Source organism: Chroicocephalus ridibundus, chromosome 7 (assembly GCF_963924245.1).
Source record: "Chroicocephalus ridibundus chromosome 7, bChrRid1.1, whole genome shotgun sequence".
Taxonomy (NCBI): Eukaryota; Metazoa; Chordata; class Aves; order Charadriiformes; family Laridae; genus Chroicocephalus; species Chroicocephalus ridibundus.
Genome location: NC_086290.1, coordinates 53,458,787 through 53,482,623, shown reverse-complemented (window position 1 = coordinate 53,482,623; position 23,837 = coordinate 53,458,787). Strand labels below are relative to the sequence as shown.

At 55.2% G+C, this 23,837-nt stretch overlaps 1 protein-coding gene across 1 annotated transcript in view; it reads left to right on the top strand.

The window, feature by feature from the left end:
* DOC2B (double C2 domain beta) overlaps positions 1–22,590 on the top strand; it is a 40,109-nt gene extending 17,519 nt beyond the window's left edge. Inside the window, exons 5-11 of the mRNA XM_063341527.1 lie at positions 6,273–6,347; positions 9,054–9,163; positions 17,709–17,835; positions 18,011–18,168; positions 20,329–20,410; positions 20,650–20,746; positions 21,419–22,590. Of these exons, the coding sequence (XP_063197597.1) occupies positions 6,273–6,347; positions 9,054–9,163; positions 17,709–17,835; positions 18,011–18,168; positions 20,329–20,410; positions 20,650–20,746; positions 21,419–21,555 (786 nt within the window). The 3' untranslated portion in view covers positions 21,556–22,590. The remainder of the gene's footprint in view (positions 1–6,272; positions 6,348–9,053; positions 9,164–17,708; positions 17,836–18,010; positions 18,169–20,328; positions 20,411–20,649; positions 20,747–21,418) is intronic.
* The last annotated feature ends 1,247 nt before the right edge of the window (positions 22,591–23,837 follow it).

Sequence of the window (23,837 nt, the reverse complement as noted above, 5' to 3'; positions counted from 1 at the left end):
GTGCAGAGTGAGGGCAGTGTGTGGAGACAGACGGGTGAACCTCCATCTCGGGGCTGCACTGGGGGCTCTGCTGTCCCCCAACCGCAGCCATCCCTTTGACAGTTCCACTTCCATCCCAACACCCGCCGCTTCTGCCCTCTCCTTCCTCTCCATCCCTGCCTTTCCAGCTTTTCCAGCAGGACAGAGATGGCTGCTCATCCCCATGACGAGATGGTTGCAGCTATTGATGCTTTTTAGAAGAGCACCCAACCCAATGTTGTTATTTACTTGACGCTGTGACCGGCTGTCAGTTTATAAATGGCTCTTTTAAACGCTGCTAATCATTGCCACAAAGTGCTCTGCCTCAGCGCCTTTGCTGTCTGCATGATGGAAGCAATTAGGGGTTTTTTGCACATTTTGGAGCAGAAACAGATAACTGAGGTCCTGATTCTGCCTCTCGGCCTGTGGAAAGTGCTTCTGGGCACTACTCAGCTCCTCTCTGCTTCACCCGGCATGAGGTCCAGAGCAGCGAGGACTCCAGGTCAACACAGCATGGCCCTGACAGTGGTGGGTTAGTGGAAGAAGACCTAAGTCCCTGTAGATCTTGGGAAGGGGTAGAGCTTTTACAGAAGATGGGAGAAACTGCAGGAGAACAGGCTGTGATTTGAGCCCCCCAGAGGATCAGCCCATGCCATTTGCCTTCAGAGGATGCTCCTCTCCCCTCCAGCTGCAACTGGCTTATTTGTAGCCTCCACCCTGGAGCCCGCTGTGCTGGGTACCGGGTGCTGAGCTGGGTGCTGAGCATGCACATCCCCACCCCAGGGTTCTCCCTATCTGGAATAGGACCTCGGGCATGAAAGCTTGGCTTTGGGGGTGAGCATGGAGGCATTTGCCCCAGCAGACCTGGAGCTGCTCCTGGCCAGGGGACAAGTGCAGCTTCCGTGGCTCCCTGGGCAGGGATGAGGCAGCCGGTGGGTTTTGCTTCCTTCCCTGGCACCCCCCTGCCTGTTGCCAGTGAATTCACCGGCAGCCTCTGGGTCAGGCTTCCCTTGGTGCGCTCGGGAGCAGTGCCAAGGAGGAGATTTCTAATTGGGTTTGCAGTGGGTGGAAGACAGGGAGGAAGGAGACCCGCAAGTGGCAAGTGATAGATCTAACAGCAGCGAGAGCAAAGGCAGGGCTGACGAAGGGGAGTCCTGGTCCCCACTGTGTTCACCCGGCTGTACAGGAACGATCCTGTTGCTGATCCCATCCCATGGGACTGGTGCCACCATGCGGTGCCGGCATCGCCCTTGCTTGCGGGGTGAGCAGGACCCCCCTTCGCCGCTGTGACATTCAAGCGTTCGAGTCCTGTTCATTTCCATTCTTCTCTCATTCTCCCATTTTTCTCTTTTATTTACATTGCCATCTGCTCGCTCTCATTTCATCTCTCGCCTGGGGAAAGCTGCCAAAACTTGACTACAAAAAGGTAAGGGCCAGGACCCCGGCTGCCATTGGTGGGAGCCGGCGTTGGCTGTGTAGACGATAGAAGTAGTGCTGTAGAGGATGTGACATGGTGGCCAGGGACCGCCGGGGCCACACACATGAGCCACAGCGCAGTGCTGGGACGTGTATTGCCCTTGGACCTGAGCTGGGGCTGCTTTGGCAGTGCCTTGGGGGCAATGTCTCAGGCCCCCAAGGAAGGTGCCCGTGGGTCATGTCCCACCCCCAGCAGCTCCTGGAGCCTCAGTCACTGCCAGCAGCTGTTAAAACCTGGACTATTTCAGCCCTGCGATAAGTGTTTTTCTTTCTCCCTTTGACAGCCCTCCCAGACAACCCTCTCTCTCACTTATGGTCTTTTTCCTTCTCTCTGTTTATTTTAACCTCCAGCAATTTCATGGTGATGTCCCTCATGAGTCCCATTATCGGCTCCTGGGGAATGGGAAGGGGGTTAGTGGGCTCTTGGAGGCACCGGTAGAAGCGTAAATCCAATCAGTCGTGCTCCGCCACCAATTTTCTGCTCTGCAGCTATCAGCTGCTGTATTGTGCAGGACGTTGGGATAACCGCTCCGCGAGTTTGCCCTGGTGCCGGCTGCCTGGGGACATCTGAGGTGTTTCTCGGTGTACATTCACAGCAGGATCTGTGAGGTGCTGGGTGTTTCCAAACTCTCGTGACAGCCTATATCCAAAGTTTGGATGGAAGTGGAATAGGGAATGAAAGGAGTCTTGCCTTGTTGTGGGAGGTACGGGTGTGGAAGCTGGTAGCCGCAGGGCTATCCCCAGGCTGTGTGGTTACACCAGGAGCGAGGTACTTGGTGCCTCAATTTCCCTAATAGATTCCCCACAGATCTGCCCTGCCATCAGGCATTTCATGCCAACAGATGGATACCTGGAAGCTGATTTTGGAAGGCAGCAAGCGCCTGGCATCTCTGCAGGCTCTGGCCAGGGAAGTGAGAGTCCTGGTTCCTCCTGGAGGAGTGCGGGACTGCTTTTGGTCCACATCTGGATTGTGAAGCATGCCCTGATTCTGCAGGGCAAGGGAAGACCACAGCACGCTCAGGGAGCATCCATCTCCAGCCTTAGCCTGTTAGGACAGTCCTACACTCTCGCATTGCTTTTAGCTGATGCAACTGGGGTACGGTCTCAGCCAGTGGGACAGACGCCGAGTGCTGGCAGCGGGTTGTCACTCCTGTTACGCTGGCACCAGGGAGGTAAGGACCAAGAAACCCTATCGCTCCCCGTCTGGAGCCGGGCTGTGGTGGTGTGCCCAGCGTTCCTGCCACCTCTCCCTGGCCGGCAGAAAGCTCAGTGCCCTGTGCAGGCAGGAGTGGGCAGGCTGCCAGCGGCCGCGTCGTGTTAATGGCTTTCAGTCTTGGCAGCAGCCCTGCCCGTACCCTGCCTTTCACGCTTCAGGCGCGGCTGAATTCAGGCACGTTGCAGCTCGGCTCAGATCGATGGGAAAATAAATCAGGGAGGTGTGGGAGCCCGTTTCTGGACTGCGGGAGCATGGCAGGCTGGCAGGAGGGCTTTCCCCTTGCTGCCTGCTGCCATGCACGAGCACCGGGCGCTCTCCCGGGGCTATGTTGATCTGTACTCTCGTGTGTGGGAGACAGCCGGGCTGTGCTGGGCATCACCCTCTCCTATAAAATGTCATAGAAAAGGATACGATTAACGTGCAGGTGCCAGGGTCTGTGTCCTGGGATGCCGTGTCATGGCTTGGGTGAGGGTCTCATTTTCTGCTCAGTCCTACAGAGCCCAAGCTGCTGCATGGAGCAAGATAATAATCTGCCATAGAGGGATCTATAGGCGTGCAGGCAGTGCAGGTGCTGTGGAGCTGTGCTGTAGCTCTCTCTTCTGCTTTCGGGAGGGAGAGGGCCTCAGGTGGTGGTGCAGGCAGCGGTGCAGGCAACAGCTCCCTGGCCCCAGGCGGGCCACGCAGGGCAGACGTTGCCCATGCGAGCATACCGGGGCTGCTCTCCCTGCACCGCTGGCTGCAGCTGCAGCTAGAAAACACCCAGGAGTTTACACCCCGCTGAGCATTTGGATGCTCCCCCTGCTTCCAACTGAAGCTGAGTGCTGCAGGTCTGCACTCAGCATTACTTATGGATTTACTCATAAAACATTTATCACTGCAGGGAAATTCCCATCTTGAAGCTGTGTGTCTCCTCTGGGCCGGCAGGGTGGAAGCACAGAGTTTGCCTCATTTTGGAAGGGGGTGCCTTGGCCTGGGAAGAGGTGTCCAGGCTGGTTTTTGGAAAGCAGGGAGCCTCCTCACCGGGCAGGCAGCTCATCGTCGGGCGAATGATGGAACGAATCTGTCTCCTGTGATTTCTGTATGCCTCTAGCGTGGCGTTAATCGGCAGCCCGATTAGCCCGACTCGTAATTAAATCCTATTGATTAGCTAAATGTCACTGGCACGGAGAGCAGCTGGCAGTGGCTGGGATGCAGCGGTGCTGCCAGTCTCCGTAGGATTGCAGCAGGGATGTTGGTGTCGGGTAGAGGAAGGGAAAAGATGAAACTCAGTCTCAGCTCCATCGCCCATGCTGTGATGCACAGCACCGTAAATTGGTCCCGGCAGGAGGACTGGTTGGAGCCAGGGCTGCACTGGGTGAAACCAATGGGAGACCCTGCCATCGTCCTCTGTGTCTTGGCTCAGCTTTAGGCTGGAGGTCCCTCTGTGTAGGGGAAGCACCGGTCACCCTGCGGATCCCTGGGAGGAGTGAGCTCCCGCGGGAGCACCTTTGTGGGGCAGAGTCATTGGGGCTGCTCTCATGTTAAATTCAGCCTTCAGCCAAACTCATATCGAGTGACATGGGAGGGAGGTAGACATGACATTAGGAGCCATTTTCCAGGCTCCTGTCACTCCATCTTCCATAGCACATCTATTAAAAAAGCTTTTAATAGCCTCCTCAGAAGGTAATTTAATCGAACTGAATTGATGGGTGAATTACAGAGCTGCCTGTCTTTCTCCATCCATTTTCATGGGAATTTGCTTGCTTGCTTCTGATCTCATTTGCCGCGCAGCATCAGGCAGGTGGGTCACCTCTGCCATGGAGGCTGTGGGGAGCCTTCGCTTTGCTGAGCTGAGAGCAGTTTGTGTGCCTGGCCGGGTCCCCTCTGGAGCCTGGGGACCAACCCAGCCCCTTGCTGTCCTTTTTGCCTACAGAGCCGCAGCCAATACCACCACCTTCCTCCCATCCTCCCTATCTGCTGCCTTCCTCTTCTGTTGGGCCAGGGACATCACCCGCGAGGCACTGCAGTTAAAGCAGAGCCGTTTAGCCTGCATTCACTGCTGATATTTTTATCCTATTGGCTCTGATTTAGAAGAAAAATCCTCTTTGCCGGGCACCATTTGGTCTCCTTTGCCCCAGGGCCGCACGCTCGTCTCCAAAGCAGAGCCCTCACCAAGGTCAGGAGCAGCTCAGACCCTTGACCGAGTGGTGCAAATCAGGGAGGGGTGGGACGGGGGCATCCCGAGGGGCTGCCTTGGTGCTGGGTGCGTTATTTCATACACGTAAAGTATGGAAGCGATTTACCCCAGCATTTGCCTATTTGATTTGCCCAAATCCAGGCCTCGATCGTTACATTTTTTCATTGCACGCAGCCTTTCCACCAGCAGCCCGTAGGAGTGCTTTCCTGCCAGGTGGATCCCTGGCAGCTGCACACGCTCATTAATCCCGGGCACTGGATACTCTGCTCGTCACACAAAGGGCATGATGAGTCTTTAGCATCACCCAGTCTGGTTTCCATGCCTGGGTTGGAGCTGGGGTTTGATGGGTACCTCTGCAGAGAAACCCTCCTCGGATCCAGGCGGAGGATTGCCTTCAGACAGCCTAGAAATAACTCCTGCAGGGATCCCTCAGCCAGGCTGGAAATCATCCAAGGACTTTCGTGCTGTAGCCATTATCATTTCCACTTAGGACTGGTAAAAATTAGGCTCTATTTTTCGTGCTCCTGTGCTGCTTGCCTACCCCGTGGAGTTTGTTTCCATGCAGTCTGTGCAGTTATGGCTTTGGGCTGGGTTTGTGCATCACCCTTGGATAACTTTCAGCCCGCTGGTTGTTTAGAAGAAGAGCAGGTTTGTCTCCTCCCTCTGCCTGAAGCAGGATCAACTCCAGAGCATCGCTATAACAAACATGATCCATATCATCCTTTAAGAGCTGTGTGGGTCTCGTAGAAAATCCATCAGGAATGGCTGCAGCAAGTGTTTCCTTGCGTTCGTGGTCCAGTACCCCCCAATTTCCCTGCAAACATGATGGGAGTCGGCTGGCGACAGCCTCCCGCTGGCCTGAAAGCTGTTCTTCCTTCAGCTGTGCCTTAAGAACCAAGAGTAGGTTGGTGCTATCACACCCTCTGGGAGCGCTTAAAAGTAACACCACAACAGCAGAGGTGTATGTTTGCTCATAAGCAATTATTAAATGACAAAACCCTGTAATTTTAAACCTTGAAAATCACTGCGCTGATTTACTTAACCCCCAAATTAATTGTGATCAGGGTGTCAGAGTCAGCTGCTGGAAGAGCAGAGAGGTGCTTTGCGGCCGATGCCAAGTGCGGCTGAGAAGCCGTCCCGCAGCTCCTCTTCGGCACAAGCTGCAGACGGCGTTTGAACACTGAGCGCGCTCAGCTTTTGCTGCACATCCCGGATCCTGCACCGACCATACTCTCCTCCTTCCCCAGTCCTGGGGAAACTGTGCAATTAATCCATGGACCGACAACATCCCAGGGAAACGGGCATCAGTAGATGGGCTCAGTGAAGCCACCCTGCTTCCCAGCGTCTCGTCGTCCTAACTCCTGCTTTTTGCTGTTTCCTCTCCAGGGCCTGAAGCCGATGGACCATAATGGTTTGGCTGATCCATATGTCAAATTGCACTTGCTTCCCGGAGCCAGTAAGGTGAGACACCTTTTTGCTTCTTCCCTTCCTGGGGCTGCACCTTTCCCTTTGAAACCAGGCCCGGGAGGTTCCCCGGGAACAGCTCTTCACCAGGGGCTGCTGGTTGCTCCAGCCAGACCTTGAGTCTCCTGCCCGGCTTTCACTCAGGTGAGCAGGACGGAGTGGCAGCAGGAGGTAGGTATTGGGGCTAAAAACATCCTTGCAACGGTAGCAAGTGCCTTTCCGATAAACCACTGCCTGGGAGCCAGGTGCCAGCCCTGACTGGGAGCAGGGGGTGCGAACACTGCACTCCAGAAACCCCTGGGAACCACCGGGTGAAACGATTTGGAGCTATAAACAAATCAGCTTTTTTTTTTTTTTTTTTTTTTCCCCTTTTTCTTTTGCATTTAAAACCCCTCGGATCATAACAAAGCAGAGTATAAATCGTAAGGGAAATACTTCCATCTACTTAGGTTCAGCGCTTGCTGGAGAGAAGAGTAATTAAAGATATTGATGTGTAGTGAGAGCTTACTGTAACTGATGGGGATGTTGAATTTAAATGCTAAATGTATGTGTTATGAATATTAATTGCACTCTTATTTTACACTAAAGGGAAGACCTTTTTGGGGGAGGTATATTTACTTGTTACGGTTCAGTTGAATTAATTCATAATGTTCAGGGCGGTAGAGGGAGTTTTTAACCACATTTCAAGTTCTGCTGGAAATAGGAGAGCCAGGAGCGCTTTCATCAGCGATATTATCTGTCATTTCCATGTTTTGCAAATGCATTGATTAGCATTTCTGCTGGAGGTGATGGAGACTAGAGAGGCGGGAGGGAAGCTCTGAGCCGAGGGTAGCGCAGGAGCTGCAGACTGCACAAGGCAGGAGCCACCGCGGGGGACCCTCTCCTTGTCCCCGCGTCCCTCTGCCTCTGCGGTTGCTCTGTCTCCGTGCCTTGTTTCCAAATGGCACTGCACGAATCTGCTCTGGGAGGGGTGAGCAGAGGTAGGGGGATCGCGGATGTGTCCTGGGCTGGGTGTTTCTGCACGATTGTTCCAACAGCAGGACGATCCCCAAGTCCCTCGGGTGTTTCTGCCCCAGTCTTGGCTCTCAGACACCTGTGTCAGAGCCATGGGAGGCAGGCTGGGATTCATTTGCCTCATGCAGAGATCTCCACGTGAGCTGGTTACTCACTGCTAAGTCGTTCCAAATGGGAGAAGGGATCAACTCGGCGAGGCCGGTGCCTGGGAGCCGCAGCGCTGGCTGCCCCTGCACAGCCCACCTGGCGCCTTTTCCTGCGCTGCAAACAAACTCCTGCCTGAGTGACATGGAAAACGATTGGTGTTGCAGGGCTTTAGATGCTGATGCTTAATTGAGTCCCTGCCCCTGCATCCCGGTCAGCTCCTGGAGCATCACGCCTTGCTCCAGGGGTATCCTCCTGCTAACCTGGCGCTCAGCATTTCGCAGCTCCTTGCCCAGCCTCTGCAGCACTGCACGGGGCCCGGGTTCATTTCAGAGGCAGAAATGGCTTTGGGAAGCTAAATGATAACACAGCACAAAATACAGAGGCTTTCTCTATCTCCAAGCGATCACACCCAGAGCAAGCAGCTGCTTTGCAGAAAGCGTTGGGAGTGAGATGCTGCGCCGTGGTCCCTTGATGGCTCCGCTGCACCAGCAGCTCCTCCGGCCAGTGGCCATGTCTAGTCGATCTGGAAGAGGTTGCGTGTTTGGGGTTGTTTAGTGGGGAAAGGACGTGCCCACAAGGTGACCCTCTCTTATCTGCAAGCATAAGCTCTTTTCTTCATCCCATGCTTCACATCCCGCTCGCCTCTAGCTCAGGGCTGGTGAACCAAAGATGGGGAAGGTAGCAGCTTCCCATAAAGACGCATGAGACAACTTTGATGTATTGATTTCCTGAGAGTTCCTTACACCTAGTGGTGGCTGTGGCAGGGGTTAAACTTTCTGACTTTACACCTAATTAGAGGGAAAATTGCTGCTCTGTCAGGCTATCCTGGGCTGGGGGGTTGATGGAGAAGCCCCCTCTGAAGCCTGCAGCCCTTTGCTTCTGCTCTCCTGTCCCCAACCGAAACGGGTGAGAAGGTTAATGTCCCCTGACCCGGGGGGTGGGTGTGTGCCAGGATGCCCCATCCATGCAGGGGACAGAAGCGGCAATGACAGCCCTGCTGTCCCTGTCCTGCTCTGCAGAGCTGTGGCTCTGGAAAGAGTTGCCAGTGCTAACAAAATGCGTATCAAGGAAGTTATTTTGAGTCAGGCAGGAACGGGAGCTGTGCTGGGAGCGGGAATGCAAATAAAGCGCCAGAACAGCAAATTGGTATCTTTTAATGAACCTGAAAAGACATTTTTTCCCTCTCTTTCTCTCTCGCTCTCCTGCTGCATAAATGAAACCCCCGTCCTCTCGCTGCGCTCTGCCAAGGTTCCCATTTTGCTGGCTGTTTCCAGGATGCGGGATGCAGGGTTGGATTGCTTTGCAAATGAGCCAGTGAGTCGCCGTGTCTCTGCCCCTCTGGTTATCACTGTGGCCAGGGTGGATTTGGGCGACCCCATCGAGGACCGGCCGGGTTACGGTGCTGGGGCAGAAGGGCGACAGCATCCATTGCCCCTTCATCTCCAAACTGGGCTTCCTTTTCTCTCCCCTCTCTGCCCATCGGTGCCTAAACGATCGCCTGGGGCTGGGTCCCACTGACCGCCGCCTCCTTTGCTTTTTCAGGCGAATAAGCTGAGAACCAAAACGCTGCGCAACACGCTGAACCCCACCTGGAATGAGACACTCACCTACTACGGCATCACCGACGAGGACATGATCCGCAAGACCCTCCGGTAGGACCCCAGGAGAGGAACAGGGTGCTGAGCCCGCCATCGGGGTGGGGGACGCGCGTCCCTTCCCATCCCTTCAGGGCCACCCCAGGCATCTCTCCCCATCCCAGTGATGTTTCCCCAGGGGGCTCACAGGGACCCAGCCCCACAGGACGGTCCTGGTGGCGGCTCAGAGCAGAGTTATTACCCACCAAAACCTATAATGTGCGTGTGTGCCCTGCACACATCCATCACCCCCGCGGTGACTGATGCTTGATTTACAGGGAGCCTGGGCTGGAATAGCCAGTGAGGAGCGTGGTCCTGCTTTGTCATTAACTTCATAACTCACTCGCTGGGCTCCTGCCTGCAGAGATGCTGTTATTTGGGTTTAACTTCTTCATGTCCAGCTCTCATGGGCATCTGTTAAGGCTTTGCGGTCATGTCTTGCTGAGAAAATCTCACCAGGAAAGCCCTGGGTGCCTTTCAAGGCTGAGATTTTTGGAAGAAAGCTGGAGGCATCTGTGAATTATTGTTAAACTAAATGAAGAGCGTTTGTATGTATTTATTCTATTCTCTTGGTTTGGTTTGGTTCAGTCTCTGTGTATTCAGCATCTCCTGGCAGCATCTCCCAGGGGCTGGGAGATGCTGTGTGGGGCTGGAGGTGGGCAGGGGCAGCATTGTGGGGCTGCGCAGGTTTGGAAGTGCTGCTGTGTGGGGTCAGACCCCTGCAAATACAAAGGTTTTCATGTCTTCGTCATCATCCCGCCTGGGTGAGGGCAGGGGCTAACCCAGAGCCCACAGACAGATCCTTCCCGGGCAGGGTGCTGGGCAGCCTCGGCCACTCCATCACTGCTCTGATCTGGGACTGATGCGCGGGAGGATTTGCTGTAACATCTGCTGTCAAACAAAGGAGGGTTTTTGCATCCTACTCCGAGGACTCGGGGCTTTGTGAGCTCCGTGGCTGGAATCTGACCTTCCTTATTTGCGGGTACCCTGGGAGTTTATTACTTTCTCCATGACGAGAGAGCAAAGCTGCCTTATAAAAGGTCCTGCTCAGAGGTGAATTTGGGCAGAGCCCACCTGTTGTCTGCAATGTGCATAGAGATGAGAAATTTAGCACCGTGGATTATTATTTCACATGGAAAATATTAGTCATGCTGAAATTGCTGCAGGCTTGTCGGGCTAGAAAGCCTCTGGTTTATTATTATTATTATTGCTGGGTATTTTTTTTTTATTTTTTCACTCCAGGCTTTGAAGTTTTCAGCCTCTTCAAGCATGGAAATCAGTTTGTAGAGTGACGTTCAGCTGAGTTGTTTGCTGAAATGCACCAGGGAGCAGAAGGGCTTGACCCCGACATTTTTGGGGCCCTGGTAGCTGCCTCTCCCCAGGGAAGGGCTGCGCTCCCCCACTCCAGGAGGCAGCAGGGATGCTCGATGGCAGGGGGGACATGCAGAAACGTGTACGTGGGCTGGGCTGGATTTACTCTTCTCCCTGCAGAAATCCCTCATTGGCATGTCGCCGCTCCTGCCCACCAGCCCGGGGGGCTGCAGGTGCTTCGCGGGGAGCCGCGTGTGGCCACGGGCTCCCGCAGGGCTCAGCACATGGGGCTCCTCGTGCCCCCTCCAAAACTAAACACCCTGCACAGACCCCGTACCTGGGGTGATGCACAGGGACCCCTCGCTCTGTGAGGGGATGCAGCTGAACGGAGACAGCATTTCTGTCTTGGGAGCTCCACGGGGAGCTCAGGAGATTGCTGGCAAGGTCGGTTAATGGCCAATTATGCAAAGTAGCTTCAAAGGGCGCCTTTCCAGGGAGGCAAGGGAAGCCTCCGGCTCACCTACGGAGAGGTTACCCTGTGTGAGTTCCCAGCCGGGTCTCTGCAGGGGCTGAAACTCCTTGCAAAGCCTCCTCTGCTCATGCAGGGGCAGCATCCCTGGGGTTTGGCATCTCCTCGTGCCATCAGAGCCATCCATCTCACACCTTCGTGCCCATCGGAGCTGCCTCTTTGCAGGGGGGTTCCCAGGCTGGGGCACGCCAGGCTCTCCAGCGCTCTGCAGGAGCACTGCACTTCGCAGCTGAGGTCTCTTTGCCAGCAGCCAGCCCCAGTGAATTAGGTGATAATTAAGGATCTCCGTACGGAGAGGAATATCCAAGCACAATTCTGACTCGGCGCTTGCAGCTAGCTGATGGGGTTTGCTGGAGCCTGTCCCCAGGGAGATGGTGAGCCCCACAGTGACATTGCCATGAGGGTGGCCGATGTCTGGGAGCGCCGTGGGGGAGACACAAATCCCCACCTCACCTCCAAGCATAGTGCTGGGGGCTGGCACTGCATCCAGATGGAGCAGGCTCTGTCCTGCGGGCTTTAGCACAGCATGGCAGTGCCGGAGCCCCCAGCCCCACCGCCACTAATGAGGCGCGAGGTTTGGGCACCTCATCAGCACCCGTCCCTGGGTGCTGGCGGGCAGGACAAACCTTTTCCTGCTTGGGGTGCTATTTCTCATGACAAGCTTCAGCCTGGAAATGGTCACGGCAGCGGCAGGGCCTGGCCTGCCCTCGGGTGCTGCTCAGCTGCTCTGCTCAAGGGCTTTGGCAGAATTTCAGGTGGGAACTCAAACTCTTGCCTATGGCCCAGGGAATTTCTCTGCTAAAACAAAGCTTCTGAGCACTTTCGCTCCATTTCTTATCTTGCATGGAGGAGTCAGAGCCTAAAATTCAAGTGCTCTTCATTTTCCTTAAGAGAAATTCCCAGGCCCCCTTTTTTCTCTTCTCCGTCTTCGCAGATAAAGATATTGGCAAAGGAGACTTTATTTATCCTGAGGCAGGTTTAGATGAGATGATAAGATGAGACGGTCTTGCAAAGCAACCATAAGGTAGAAAAATCCATCTTTTATTTTAATTCCGTGCTTAGATTTTCTTCTTTTCAAACACTATTTAATCAAATAGAAGGATGCAAGGCTGGGAAGTGTTGCACCTCTCCATTTAGATACCCATTGAATTGTGTCCTCACTGACCAGCTGGGGAGGGATCTTTGGTTTATATGAGAAGGGATGGATGGGCTGGGGTCTCTGGCTGTGGGGGCTCAACGAGGATTTTTTATTTTGGTGTGGGTTGAGCTGTTTCTCCTCTATGAGCCTCTCCGTAACTCCAGTGGCAATGGCCCTTCACCCTCCCAGTGCCACTTCTCACAGGAAGCATCTCCTGTGCCATGTACTGTCCTGGCTTCAGTGCTTCACTTTGCTCGCCCATCATCTCTGCAAAATACCTCCTTCTCCGCCAGGAAAAAGCGACATCAAAGCCACGGGGACGCGGCTTTCCTTGCGCTAATCAGGCGAGGCTCTTGCAAGGCAGCTGTTGGCAGTTGAAAGAGCATGAGTGATGCTCCCCTCGGTCTGGGAGGTGATCGTTCCCCGGGTGCCTCCTTGGTGCTGAGATCCACGGAGGGACAGGGAACACGATTGCAAAGTCTCTTTAATGTAAAAATAACGGCAGAGATCAAAGCTGCTGCCAGCCTTCGCCTCCCTGCTGCCTGGAGAGCGTGTGATGCAGCGGAAAAGCTGGAAAAGCACACAAAAATCTTCCCTGCCCACCTGGGCTCCAGGTGGGACGTGTCCAGCATGGTGGGTTGGTGTTGGCACAGAGCGCTCTACTGGTGCCTGCAGCCCTCCTGGGGAGACAAGTGGCATTTGTGTCGTTGCAGGGTCTGGACTAGGGGCATCCTCTGCTTCCTGGAGGGCGGAGTAATGGACCCCCTCTTGTCCAAGCTCCCCAGCCCCACACTGTGCCCCGACAGGCGGCTCCTCATCCCCATGTGGCCTTGTCCAAGCTGGTCGAGTGACTTTGCTGTCATGGACCCGAGCCCTAGGAGCCGTTGGTGTTTTCACATCCCCAAGCAGGGCCAGCCCCAAGGGAGAAGGAGAGGTGAAGGCAGCCCAGCTAATTGCGCTGGCAAGAAGGATTTTGTTAATGAATCAACCCCCTCAAAAAACACCAGATACTTCAGATTTCATGAAACGCAGCAGGTGGGAGGATCTTGAAAGGTCTCATCCATTCATTGAATTAAATATCCTTGAGTCTAGCCCAAGGCTTAATAGCGATGAAACCACCCACCATCCTGAGAGAAGGCAGATTCAGAGCCACCCGAAAGCTGCTGGGCTTGGGGACAGGTTCCCTGCCAGCACCAGGGGTAAATCCCACCCTGCAGTCCCTGCTCCCAGTCCCCGTCCGCAGGCACCGCTGCTCCCCATCTGCAGGCTGAGCGTGGCTGTGCCACAGCAGCTCGGCCGCCGTCTCCGGCGGTGGGAAGCCAGAGGACATGATGGGGGGAGGCAGAGAAATGCTGCAGGGGAAATTGGAATAAGCAGAATACAATCGCCTACATTTAAATAATACATGTAATATGCAATAAATAGATTGTATTCATAATAAATATCAGAGCCAGCCAGATATTGAATACAATTATTCATATCCAGATATATTGGCGAAGTGATGCATTATTCATATGATACTCAGCTAGCCCACGAATGCCAGGAATTCTTTGTTTAATCATGTGTTTGACAAACATCATGACTCATTAAATATATTATTCAGAAAATAGTATTTGATCAGGTCTAATAGGCGTACTGCAGGCACTTAGAGATTTGGGGTCCCAAATTGGTTTACTCCAGAAGCGTCGAATGAGGTTGCTCTGGCCCTGCAGGCACACTCATAATTTCATCTAACTTTTACTGTGTTTTCCATGCTCAGACTTTGAGGCATTTGGAGATGGAGCTGAGCACTGAATCCTCCTTTTGGTTTTAGGAGAGCTGGACAGTCGCAGACGCCGCCTTTTTCTGTTTTCTCTCCTTGCCAGGCATTGCGTGTCCTTAAGCCGAGCAGGCATCACCTGCGTGTCTGCTCCTCCATCGAGAGCCTCCCAAGTTGCTTTAGGGACCATGAGGGATCTTAGATACAGGAGATGCGTCTTCAAGCTCCGCTGCCTATTACGTGCATGCGCGTTGTGGAAAAGGGTCCTCGTTGACCCCCGTTCTCTCCTTTCCATGATGGGGAAGAGGCCAGAGGAACGTGTGTGCGAGCAGAAGTCGTGAGTCAGCGGAGCGGGGTTGCTTGAGCTGTGCGGTGAGTCAGGACTGTAACCCAGGAGCCCGGGCTGAGTAGGAGGGAGAATAAGTTTAATGAGCAGTGATTGTTCACTTGCTGCTTCGTTTTCTTCCAAGGTGGTTTTCACAGCCCTTAACTTAAAGATCAGGACCCCTCAGTGGAAGTTGTCAAATCAAAAGCTGAGCTCGAGCGATTGGGTTTAATAAAGAGAGACGAGGGAGGGATGTTGCTGGAGTAAAGGGCTCGGGGTGGCAGGTGAACGTGGCCGCCAGAGGCGGCTCTTGCTGTTTGTCATGGAGCTGATATTCTAACCCAAGGCATAAAAATTCCATCACATCGATTTCTCATAATAAAATTCGAGCTGGTGTAATTGCATTACGCCTGTTTCCAAGGGGAGGGCTGGGGCCGGAGCTGCCTGCTCATCTGACTCACGCTCGCTGCCTTCACTTATGGGGCTGGTGCACTGCCAGCCTGCCCGAGTTAAAAATACCATCCCAGTGAAGATGAACCACAGCCAGCCAGAGGGACTGGGAGTCGGGGGCTGAGTCCAAGGGACTGGGAGGGCTGACACAAACTCTGCGCCTGAACCACCTCTGGTCATCACACACAGATGGGCACAAAATGTGGGGACCCACTTGAGAGGCGGTCAGAGGTGCCAGAGGGAAAGTGGGGCTGGGAGAGACGTGGAGGTGTCCCCAGCTCCATCGTGCTGCTCAGAGACAGCAGCAGTTCCCAGGTCTCGCAGATGTGCCAAAAACTGCCTCCCAGGGCACCGGGTTCTGTATAAACATTTTAATTAGCCTGGGACGTCGTCGGGGACAAGGATGGCCATGGCTCCAGCACTGTGCCAGGCTGTGCTGCCTCCATCACGCAGCACCTGCGGGTCTGCCCGGGGCACTGTCGGTCCCATGGGACAAAGGGGACATGCATACTGCGGCAGGCTGGGGCTTGTGGACCCGGTGGCAGTGCCACGCTGGGGCATCCCGGGCAGCCCCACCGCCACCATGGAAGTTTTCCAGCCGTTTCCTTCCGGGGCTTCCGTCTGTCCCAGATGGCTCTGGGGCTTCACAGCAAGTGGGACGTTGCATCCAGTATGTTGTTGAGCTTCTGGGGCACATCTAGATGTTGTCAGGGGAAGATCTTGTTACTCGTGTTCTTAAGAGGTAAAACCGTCACTAAACCCTGCCTTCCCCCGCGCGTGCAGGAGACGGCACCGCTCTGCAATTGCCAGGTGTAAAAATAGACCCCTGGCTGTCAGCTCCTCCTGAGGGCCCCGCTCCGCTCCTCCTCAGCCCAGCTTTCCCCGCTCTGCGCTCGCTTTCCCTCCCCAGAGCTTTGGCCAGCTGGGTGTGGGGTTGTGCACGCCTGGCAAGTGCCGCTTCTTGTCTGGAGCTGCTGCTGCTGCTCCTTTTTTGGTTTTGTTCTTTAAAAGAGAGGCGAGAGGAGGAAAGGAAATAGGAAATATTTTGCTTGCATTTGAGATTCTCTTTGAGGATTTTACTGTTGTGGTGGGGTGTTTTTTTCCATGGGTATCTATAGTAACGCCGCATCCAGCTATGGTTTTCTGGAGAGCAGCGTTCCCCGTCTTCCAGCTTGTATGATTTTTTTCCAAACTCCCTTCCTCAGCTGCTCCCCGGCCCTGGCGGTCCCTGCGCTGTGCCACTGAGCCGTCCCCGTGGCTCCCTCACTGCCTTGTTGTTCACTTGTGAGCATGAGGGTCGTCAAACCATCCATGGATAAACTATCCACAGATAAACTGTCAACTGATAAACCATCCACGGATAAACCGTCCAGGCCAGAGGTGTGGTGTGCAATTAGTTACTCTGGTGCAGGTTCACAGGGCACTATTTAACTACTTTTACCCCCTCCTGAAGAGGTCCTGTTTGTCAAAACCAGGCAAGGCGGAGCGGGGTTCTGGAGGCAGAGGTGTCACCTGTGAGAAATGGGCACTAACAGGAGTGGGCGAAAGAGAGAAAAAATCAGTCAGCAAAAGAACAAGATGACACTGTAGGAAAATTTTAAAAAAGGGTAGAAAGGAGAGAAGGGAATGTAAGGGAAACACCTTTCCTTTATGGATGAGGAGCCCAACCGGTCCCTGCGTGGCTCTGGTTGGGGTGCGGGATGCAGGATGCTCCTTTTGGAGGGGGACAGTCCGGCTTTCCCTGTCTCTAGCGCCAGGCAGCGCTGTTGGGGGACAGCTGGTCCCTCTCGAGGCAGCCACCACCCTCATGGGCCCCTCTCTGGGATTTCGGGAGCTGCGAGCGGAGGTTCCCTGCAAGCGCTAACTTTGCTCTTCTGTCGTCTCTCCTGACGCCCAGAGCGGGCTGGGAAGCAGCAGAGAAATGACTCATTAGCTGCCAGCTCAGGGAAAGGCATTTATAGCTTTCGCACGGAAAACAGCCTTCGCTCAGCATCCCCGTCACTGCCCTCGGACGCAGGCTGTCGTCACGGGGTGCGTCCCAGGACCGGACTCTGCACAGGACCCCCAGGGGGCTGGGCGAGCTTCGCTTGGCCGAGGTGTGATGCTTTTTGCAGGCTGTGTCTGCAAATCCCTCCTGGTCTCATCTGCGTGGTGGGAGAGGAGGTGGAGGACCTCCTCCGTGTCCCAGACTGGGTAACCATGTCCGCAGCACCAGGGGACACCCTGAGAGCTGCCACACTCGGAAAAGTGCCCAAGCTCCTTGGATGGGGAGGCAGGGAGCCCTGCGGGGCGGCACACTTCTCCCGGCCATGCTGTCCGAGAGCAGGTTTAGGAAGGGCCGCCTCGGCCGGGCAGGATGCAGCTGGGCTGGCGGCAGCTCAGAATAGCTTTGCTTTAGTCACCGACAACTTTGATGTTTTAATGGAAGCACCGTCAGGGTGCTTGAGGCCCCAGGTTGCTTTTCCAACCTTTCCTGGGCTGGGGCATGTGTTTAGACACGGCGACTGTGGCGCCACAGGGTTGTGATGTTCAGGGTTCATGAGCATCTCCCTGGAGGGAGCCCAGTCCCCAGCAGGGTGACAGCCGTCCCGAGGGGTGCAGGAGCCCCGGGCAGGAGGGGGTCTGAGCAGGAGGGATGGCCGTGGTGGCTGTGGGGGCCAGCCAGGGCATGCAGGTAGCTCCATGTGGGCAGCTGTGTGATGGAGCTGGGAGACGTGGTGTAGCACAGCCTCCTCTTCCTGCATCCCTCTGCTTCCCCAGACCTGGACCATCCTCCATCCCAGCAGCCTCCAGTCTCGGCTGCAGAGGTAAAGCAGACCAAGATACCGGGTGTCAGATTTAGGCATCATGAACTGTCCTTGCTGGGCTGTAGCAGCAGATTGATGGCCTCCGGCTGCCTGCAAAGGAGGTGCCTGGTCTCTGGCCTGGGGACCGGTGGCCTCAAAGTCATCCCCTCGCTGGGGACACCTGCAGTGCGATGGGGCAGCCCTTTCTCTCCTGCCATCGCCTCCCCTCTCCCCGATGGCCTCACTCACCCCGTGCTCATTGCAGGATCTCGGTCTGTGATGAGGACAAGTTCCGCCACAACGAGTTCATTGGGGAGACGCGGATCCCGCTGAAGAAACTGAAGCCCAACCAGACCAAAAACTTCAACATCTGCCTGGAGAAGCAGCTGCCGGTGAGTGGGGGGTTCAGAGCGGCGTCTCCCACCCTGGGCCTGCAGATACAGCAGTTTCTCCCTGTGGCACGTGGGGTACTTTGACTCCTCAAACGTGATTGGGGATGAGGAGGCGGGTGTCCGCCACGGCTGTGTCCTGGAGCAGCCCCTGGACTGCGTGCTTTCCCTCCCCCAGATAGATAAAACAGAGGACAAGTCGCTGGAGGAGCGCGGCCGGATCCTCATCTCCCTCAAGTACAGCTCGCAGAAGCAGGGGCTGCTTGTGGGCATCATCCGCTGCGCCCACCTGGCCGCCATGGACGCCAACGGCTACTCCGACCCCTACGTCAAAACGTGAGTGCTGCTCCATGGCCGGGCGAGACGCTGCCGCTGCCAGCCCTCCGTGAAGCCGTGCTGTCCCTTCTTGCCTGTCCCTGCAGTGGGAATTAATTGATCTCATTAGGCGATGCAAATGAGGGCAGCAGCTTGCATTCACCTGGAGCGCATTATTCCCCGGCAATTATTTCACAGCCCTTTAAAGTAACATGGGTGTGGGATCTGTCCCATGGCGTGTGGCCGTGCCCACTCTGCTCCGGGGCAGCACATTGTCCCCATCGGTACCGCAGCAGCTGGGTGGCCGTGGTGCCCCGCTGGCAGGCTTGGTGCTGCCTGCTGGCACTGCCCTTGCCTGGGAGAGGGTCTGTGGCAGGGATACGGCCCTGGGGACAGAATTGGTGACCCAAAGCAGACAGGCACGGCTGGGTTTTGCTGATGGCATGGCCCCAGCCCGGCGGGTGGTGGGGCAGGGGATAATGGGCATTCCCAAGCAGGACAGTGCCTGTGCCCGATGCTCCTGGTCCCTGCTCAGCCTCTGTGGGCGCCTTTGCTTTCTTTCCCAGTGACAGCCTCAGCCTTTTCACTCTGGGAGCCTGCCCCATCTCTGCCGGGATGGGGCTGGCTGCTGGGACAGGTCTGGCGCCCTGGACTGTGCCATTGGGGCGCAGGCATCCCCCTCACCCAGGGATGGGCAATTAATCGCCCTCTTCCCCGGTCCCCCAGGGAGAGGAGGTTCCCAGCCCATCAGTGGGGCCACCACCCCGCGCTTTAGAAAAGCTCTAATTACAATGTGAGTGTAATTAGGTCAGACAGCACTTTAATCTCAGCCCGTGGCTCCGGGGCCTGGTTAACAGAGCCGAGGGCACATTTACAGGTCCCGCTGACCCTTTCCAACGTAAATGACTGGGAGTGCCTTCCTTTTGAAAAATAGCAGCAGTATTAAAAAAAAATAATGAAAAGCCGTTAAAATGACTGTAATGGGCTGCTCGACTTGGCCTCACCCAAGTGATTCAGGGAAGCTGGTGTCATCCGGGGGCTATTAAAGGACGCTGAGGAAAGCGGTGGTTTGCTGACGCAGAGCCGGGCTGGCGCAGGGCCCTGCATCGCCACAGCCCATTTTTGGGTGGATGGCATTTTTCAAACTCGCTCTCTGCAAAGCAGGGGACGTGGTCAGGAAGGGGCAGCAGCCCCCCCTGTGCCCATCCCGCCTCCCTGTCCCCAGTGTGCTGACCCAAACTTTGGCACTTGCAGGGATGGTACTTGTTAAGGCAGAGCCACCAGGATAAATCCTGCCGGGGGGGGACAGTGATGGCGTTTACTGGCAGCACAGTTTCGCCTTCCTATTTAATCGTTCTTCAGGAGTGGAGGTGTTTGCATAAAAATCCTCTCTTGTTTTTTTAAATGCTCATCAGAGGCTTAGTCCCTGAAGTAACATAATTCGTGTTGTTGTACGCAGTCAGTTTGTAGGTGCCCCCGGTGCTATCTGCAGTAGATTGTATCTGCAGGGCTCGAATCAGAGCAGATAGACAAGTGATGCTTCTCGGTACAAGGCCTAATTTTTTAATTATGAGCAAGCTCTGGAAAGTGTAACGAGGAAGCAGAACCGATATTTAAAGGAGCAGCACCAACACGAAATGACAGCGGACTGACTTTGGCCTGGCCCAGATTCATCTCGGTTGCTCTCTGGCCCTGCAGCCACACTGCAAAATATCTGGAGGAAACAGTGGTGCACAAAGCTGCAGCCGCTGCGCTTGCTCCTGCTCCCCGTTACACACCCGCGTGTGCGTGCTGCGTCCTGCGAGGCTCTGGGTGAGCGGACCGCTCGCACGGTCCCAACTCTGGACTGGTTCTGGGCTGAGAGCGTTTGATTTCGGGAGCTGGGAGCATGTGTGCGGTGCCAGTGTCCCCTAGGGACTGGAGATGGGATAATCCTGCTCCCTGATGACAGCCAGCGACTCCTCCTGTGCTAAGGTGGGGAAACGCTGCTGCCTTCCAGCCACCTCTGGCGTTTTGGCAGGGGAGGGGAGTAGGGGGCTCAGCCACCCATCTCGCCCTGCCTCTGCTCAGGAGCTGGTCCCGTGGGTGCCCCCACCCATGCCCAGGCTGCAGGAGGGGAGCTGGGCAGCCTGACCTGCCTTCCTTGCTCCGTGTGACCGTGCTGCATCGGTTTCATTGCAGTTACTTGAAACCAGATGAGGACAAGAAATCAAAGCATAAGACGGCAGTGAAGAAGAAGACGCTGAACCCCGAGTTCCATGAGGTGGGTTTTCACCGATTGTGGTTCTCTCCTGGGGGCTTTACTCAGTCCTTGGACTTAAAAGGCAAAAAAACCAACCCTCCCAACCTTAGTCATTAGGTGAGGGACTGAGGTTAAGTTCCCTGTGGGTGGCAAAGGGCAATTGCCCGGGGAGGAGGATGGACAGCCCCAGCCCTGGCCCAGGGGTCCTGCACTGAACCCAGCACAGGTTTGTCCTGACTCTCGTCTCTGTTCCCCAACAGGAGTTTTGCTACGAGATAAAGCATGGCGACCTGGCGAAAAAGACCTTGGAAGTCACAGTGTGGGACTACGATATTGGGAAATCAAACGATTTCATAGGTGAGTGGGGCACTCCGGAAGGTCTCCTTGGTCTCTTTTTTTTTTTTATCTTCACCTTCTGTGCCTCTTCTTTTTTTCCTCTGCTGCTCTTCTGCACTTCTGCAGCCTCCGGGTTTGTTCTCCATCCCCACATTCCTCCTTGCTGGGTTTCTGTTCTGCTTTTATCCCTCTCCTGCCCCTGAGGCTCCTCTCCCGCAGCCGCCCCGCTGCTCCTCCATTCAAGACATCCCCCACGCAAGGAGCACCCAAGCAGGGAGAAGACCCGTCTCCCTCTCCCCTTCGGCTTTCAGATCTTTTCTTCTGAATAAAAAACAGGTTTAACGGGGAGGTTTCATTTATCTCTGTTGGCTCTCTAGGCTTCTTGTGATTTTGTTACTGGTCACTGATTGATTACTAACGAGTGCCCGGTATCTGTGACAGCCGCTGCAACTGCAGTGAGCATCCGGCCCTTGGCACACGAGCGAGCTGCCCGGGGCAGGTCCCAGACCGCAGCCGTGAGGGGCCGGGGAAGCCGGGCTGTGATTGCCCCTGTGTCACGCCAGGTTGTGGCATCGGATGCCGTGAGAGCAGCTGCATGACCTGACTCTGTCCCCTGTCCCCTGGCATCCCTCGGCGTCCCTCGCAGGGCTGATGCTCACCTCCACCTCTCCCTCTCGCTGTCTCTCTCTCAAGGTGGAGTCGTGTTAGGAATCAATGCCAAAGGCGAGCGGCTGAAGCACTGGTTCGACTGCTTGAAAAACAAGGACAAGAAAATCGAGCGCTGGCACACGCTAACGAACGAGCTGCCGGGGGCCGTCCTCAGCGATTGAGCGCCACGGGAGCCGCTCCCCGGGCGGGCACAGCTCTGCCGCCCACCGCCTTTGGACTTCTCTCGTTTACGGCTTTGGATCCGGGGGATCGTGGTACCGGGGCAGTCGGGAGAGCGGGACACCCCGCGCCACGGCCTGGCTGCAGGGAAACCCTGCCCAGGGAAGACGGCAGCGGCGGTTTGCTCTGCTCAGCAGGTCCCGTCCCCTAAAGGCTTGTCCAAAATGCCTCTTTGCACCCTGACACACTCTCACACACACTCACGGGCATGCACAGACACACACACACGCGTGTGCGCACGCACGCACACGGGCACCACACGCCTGCATGCACTGCGGTTCCGACTCCTCTCCTAACTCTTTGCTATACTGAATTACCTTCTCCCTGCCTTGCAATTCAGTGGCAAAAATGAATGCATCAGTCGTCTCCGTCCGTGTATCTAATATGAGCAAAAGGCGTCACTAAAACCTGGGACTATTTTCTCGAGGCGATTGTGCCATATTTCTGGTGGTTTGTCAGTCTCTGTGGTTTGGGCCTAAACAGTCTTTTATGCATTTAAAGCTCCTCCATTGGAATGATTGTGTCCCCCGGTAACCTAGGAAGACTCTTTGCTTTTCTTCCAGAAATGTTGTGCTCGTCCTTCTCCGATAACCTGCGTGAAGTTGGCCAGCAAGCTGAAAGCGATGTGCGGACCACGGCTTCCCTCTCCCTGTCCCCAGGAGCGGGTGGCTTCACCTTTGCGGAATCGAGGGGGCAAAATCAAAAAGCGAAGCGAAGCCACCGGCTATTCCTGCTTCCCGGGACTGGCAGCGAAACCTCACGCTGCCCTCGCAGCAGCCGCTCTCCTAATGAAACCATGCCTTCCCACCCGGAACCACCCAGCCCAGGCTATTTTTCCGGCATTCCCGTTAAATTTTTCTATCACTTTTCCTTTATTCCTTCTTTTCCAATTCATGCCGTTACCCTAAAACCCAACCAAGGTGCTTTACACTGCAATCGTGTTAACACCTCGTTTGATATGGGGGCGGGGGGGGGGGGGAAGAGGGAAAAAAACCCACCCTAAACCAACAAACCAACGTTCATGGGGGCTTTTTTCAATAACTTAATATTTGTAATGCGTTCTACGGCTACACGTGGATTTTTATTGGAATGCCAGCAGCGCGTCAAGTGGGATGTCCCCAGTAATCCTCTCTCTCTGATACTGGTCCAGCCCCTTAAAACCTGGTTTGGGTCTGCGCGCGCTGGGTCGGCTGTGCCTCCCCCTTTTTTTTTCTTGCAAAGTTCTTTTTCGCTCCGTCATTTCTTTCAGCCCGGCTTGCCGCGGAGCTGGTTTATGCCGGAGGTGGAGTAGGACGCGGTGTGTGCGCGTGTGTGTGTGTGCGTGCGTGGGTCCCTTCACTTTGTATCCCCCCGTCTTTTCTAAGCGGACGGTCCGTCTGCCCGTCCCAGCTGCATGCAGAGTGGTGGTCGTCATGCCAGGCCTCGTGAAATGTTTGATACCGATGTTTTGCTACCATGTGAAGGCTGCAGAACCTGTCCTTACCTGCATCCTGAAAGATTTTTTTGTATTTCGGTATTACCTATCTGTGTACTTTTTGTCAGATTTGTTAATATTTATAACGAGAACCTGAAATAAAAAGAGGGGGAAAAAAGAAAAAAAAGAAAAAAGAAAGAAGTGGATGCTGGTGGTGCAGCTTTTGAGTCTCCCCAGGTTGGGCCCGTGGGCCCAGGAGCTGGGCGCATCGCAGCACGTCTCGGTGGAGCACCCAGAGATGTCAGATGAAGAGCTGGGGCCCGGCGAGGGCTCGGGGAGCGCGAGGTGGTTTCAAACCAGAGCGTTGGGTGCTGCGTGGCCCTGGGCTCCCCTCACCCGTCTCTTGCTGCTGAAAACAAAAACAAAAACCAAAAAACCCACCAAAAAAACCCCTTGTAACAGCATGGCCTGGGCGTACCCCGCTCTCACCGGGGACCCGGCTCCACCGCCCCAGCGTGCTGAGAGGGTGCACGGGCCGTGAGCGCTGGAGGGCGAGAAGGAGATTAGTCAAGAGGGGGTTCAAAAAAAAAATAATAAAAATCTCTGAAGTTTCCATTAACTTCACGTCACTTGAGGTGCTCATCAGTAGCAGAAAGGTGTTTGCGACACGGATTTTTGCCCTTTCGGCCGCTGTGATGGCCCTCTCGGGGGCAAAGGGGCAAAGACACCCCCCTGGGTGGGAGGGAGCTGAGGTGCCGCCGCCCCCGCGGCTGCTCCAGTCTAGTTTTCAATCTAGTTCTGGATTGATTG